Source organism: Myotis brandtii, unplaced genomic scaffold (genome assembly GCF_000412655.1).
Source record: "Myotis brandtii unplaced genomic scaffold, ASM41265v1 scaffold78, whole genome shotgun sequence".
Classification (NCBI taxonomy): Eukaryota; Metazoa; Chordata; class Mammalia; order Chiroptera; family Vespertilionidae; genus Myotis; species Myotis brandtii.
This window is the reverse complement of record NW_005371131.1, coordinates 1,215,887-1,217,584: the sequence shown is the minus strand read 5'-3', so window position 1 is coordinate 1,217,584 and position 1,698 is coordinate 1,215,887. Positions and strand designations below refer to the sequence as shown.

At 66.0% G+C, this 1,698-nt stretch overlaps 1 protein-coding gene across 1 annotated transcript in view; it reads right to left on the bottom strand.

Moving 5' to 3' along the window:
- Window positions 1-1,696, bottom strand: part of ELFN2 (extracellular leucine-rich repeat and fibronectin type III domain containing 2) — a gene marked incomplete at its 5' end in the record, with an annotated part of 3,209 nt that extends 1,513 nt beyond the window's left edge. Inside the window, one exon of the mRNA XM_005883270.1 lies at window positions 6-1,696. Within this exon, the coding sequence (XP_005883332.1) occupies window positions 6-1,696 (1,691 nt within the window). The remainder of the gene's footprint in view (window positions 1-5) is intronic.
- Between the last annotated feature and the right edge of the window lie 2 nt (window positions 1,697-1,698).

Here is a 1,698-nt window from a genome sequence, read left to right as displayed (position 1 = left end):
GGGACTGGCACTCGAAGGCCAGCTCGGGGTCCCCGCCACTGCTGCCGCCCCCTATGAAGGAGGCCGCGTCCAGCTTGAGGGCATCAATGCAGTTATTGATGATCTGGTTGACCTTGTCCACCTCCTTGGCGATGGTGGAGATCTCAGTGGCTGAGCCCTGGCTGTTCCCCGCCCCCGGGGGGCCGGGGCCAGTGCCGGGGCCAGAGCCGGTGCCGGTGCCGGTGCTAGTGCTGGTGCCGGTACGCACCTCCATGTAGTTGCCCTTGGTGGCCACCTTGGGCGTGTCCAGCCCGGCCTCCAGACCCTTGGCAGTGGGCAGCTTCTCCCCGATGATGGACGGGAGGGAGGACATGCGGGACACGGGCAGCACTGGGGGCTCGCCCAGCTTCTGGGCGGCGTGCACGATGGAGCCGGCCTCCATGTCGGCCCCGTAGCGCATCTCCAGGATGGTCTTCTTGACCTTGCCGCACTTCTGCTTCTCCTCCTGCATGCGCCGCTTGCGCAGGCAGTAGTAGACCGCCCCCAGCACGATGACCATGCCGAAGAGGCAGCCCAGGATGGTCATGATGTAGTGGGTGGTGGTGGAGGTGCTGGGCGCCAGGTCCCCCGGGACCGGGTCCCGCGTGGTGAAGGCCAGGCAGGTGTGGTTGAAGCGGCGGCTGTTGCGCAGCGAGGTCACGCAGAAGGTGTACTCGGTGTGCGCCCGCAGCTTGTCGAGGGTGACGATCTCCTTCTTGTTCTTGAGCGTCATGACGTCGGAGATGTAGCTGTTGTTGTACTGGACCAGGACGTACATCTTGCTGTAGGGGTGCGGGATGATGACCACCAGGGTGGCCGAGGTGAAGGTGACGTGGTGCAGCTTGATGGCCGGCCCAGCGGACGCGTCCGTGGTGGACGAGGCCGGCGGCTCCACCGAGAGGATGTCGTCGGGGTTGAAGCCCGAGTTCTCATCCGGCTCCCGCTGGGCGTCGGTGGAGTAGGGCGTGGGGTGGCTGGCGGGCCGGGCGGGCAGCGAGCCGTTGCGGCACTTGGCCTGGAGCACGGTGATGGCGTTGAGGCTGTGGTAGGGCCGGGGCACCAGCAGCGGGTAGCCGGCGAACTCCCGCGGGGACTCGCACTGCAGGCGGTCGTAGTTCTTGGTGACGTTGTTGAAGACCACGAGCCAGGTGAGGAAGCCGTAGAGGTCGCACTCGCAGTTGAAGGGGTTGCCGGCCAGTTCGCACACCATGAGGCTGGCCAGGCTGGCGAAGGTGGCGCCGTCCAGGCGGCTGAGGCGGTTGGAGGACAGGTCGATGCTGATGAGGCTCGGGCACTCGGAGAAGGCCGCGGGCGTCACCACCTCGATGAGGTTGTGCTGCACGAAGAGGAACTGCAGGCGGCCCATGCCGCGCAGCATGCCCTCGGTCAGGTTGCTGAGCTTGTTGTAGCCCAGCTGCAGCACCTGCAGGCTCGCCTGGCCCAGGAAGGCGCCGTCCTCGATGTAGGAGATCTCGTTCTTGGTGAGGTTGAGGTCGGTGAGGTTCCCGAAGCGGTTGAGCGAGGAGTAGAGCACGGCCTTGAGCTTGTTCTCGTTGAGCCGCAGGTCGTGCACCGTGCTGTTGATGTGCTGCGGGATGGTCTCGTAGGGCGGCTGGTTCTGGCTGCAGATGGCCAGCCACACGTACCCCTTGTCGCCCTCGATGAGCCAGCAGTCGGCGC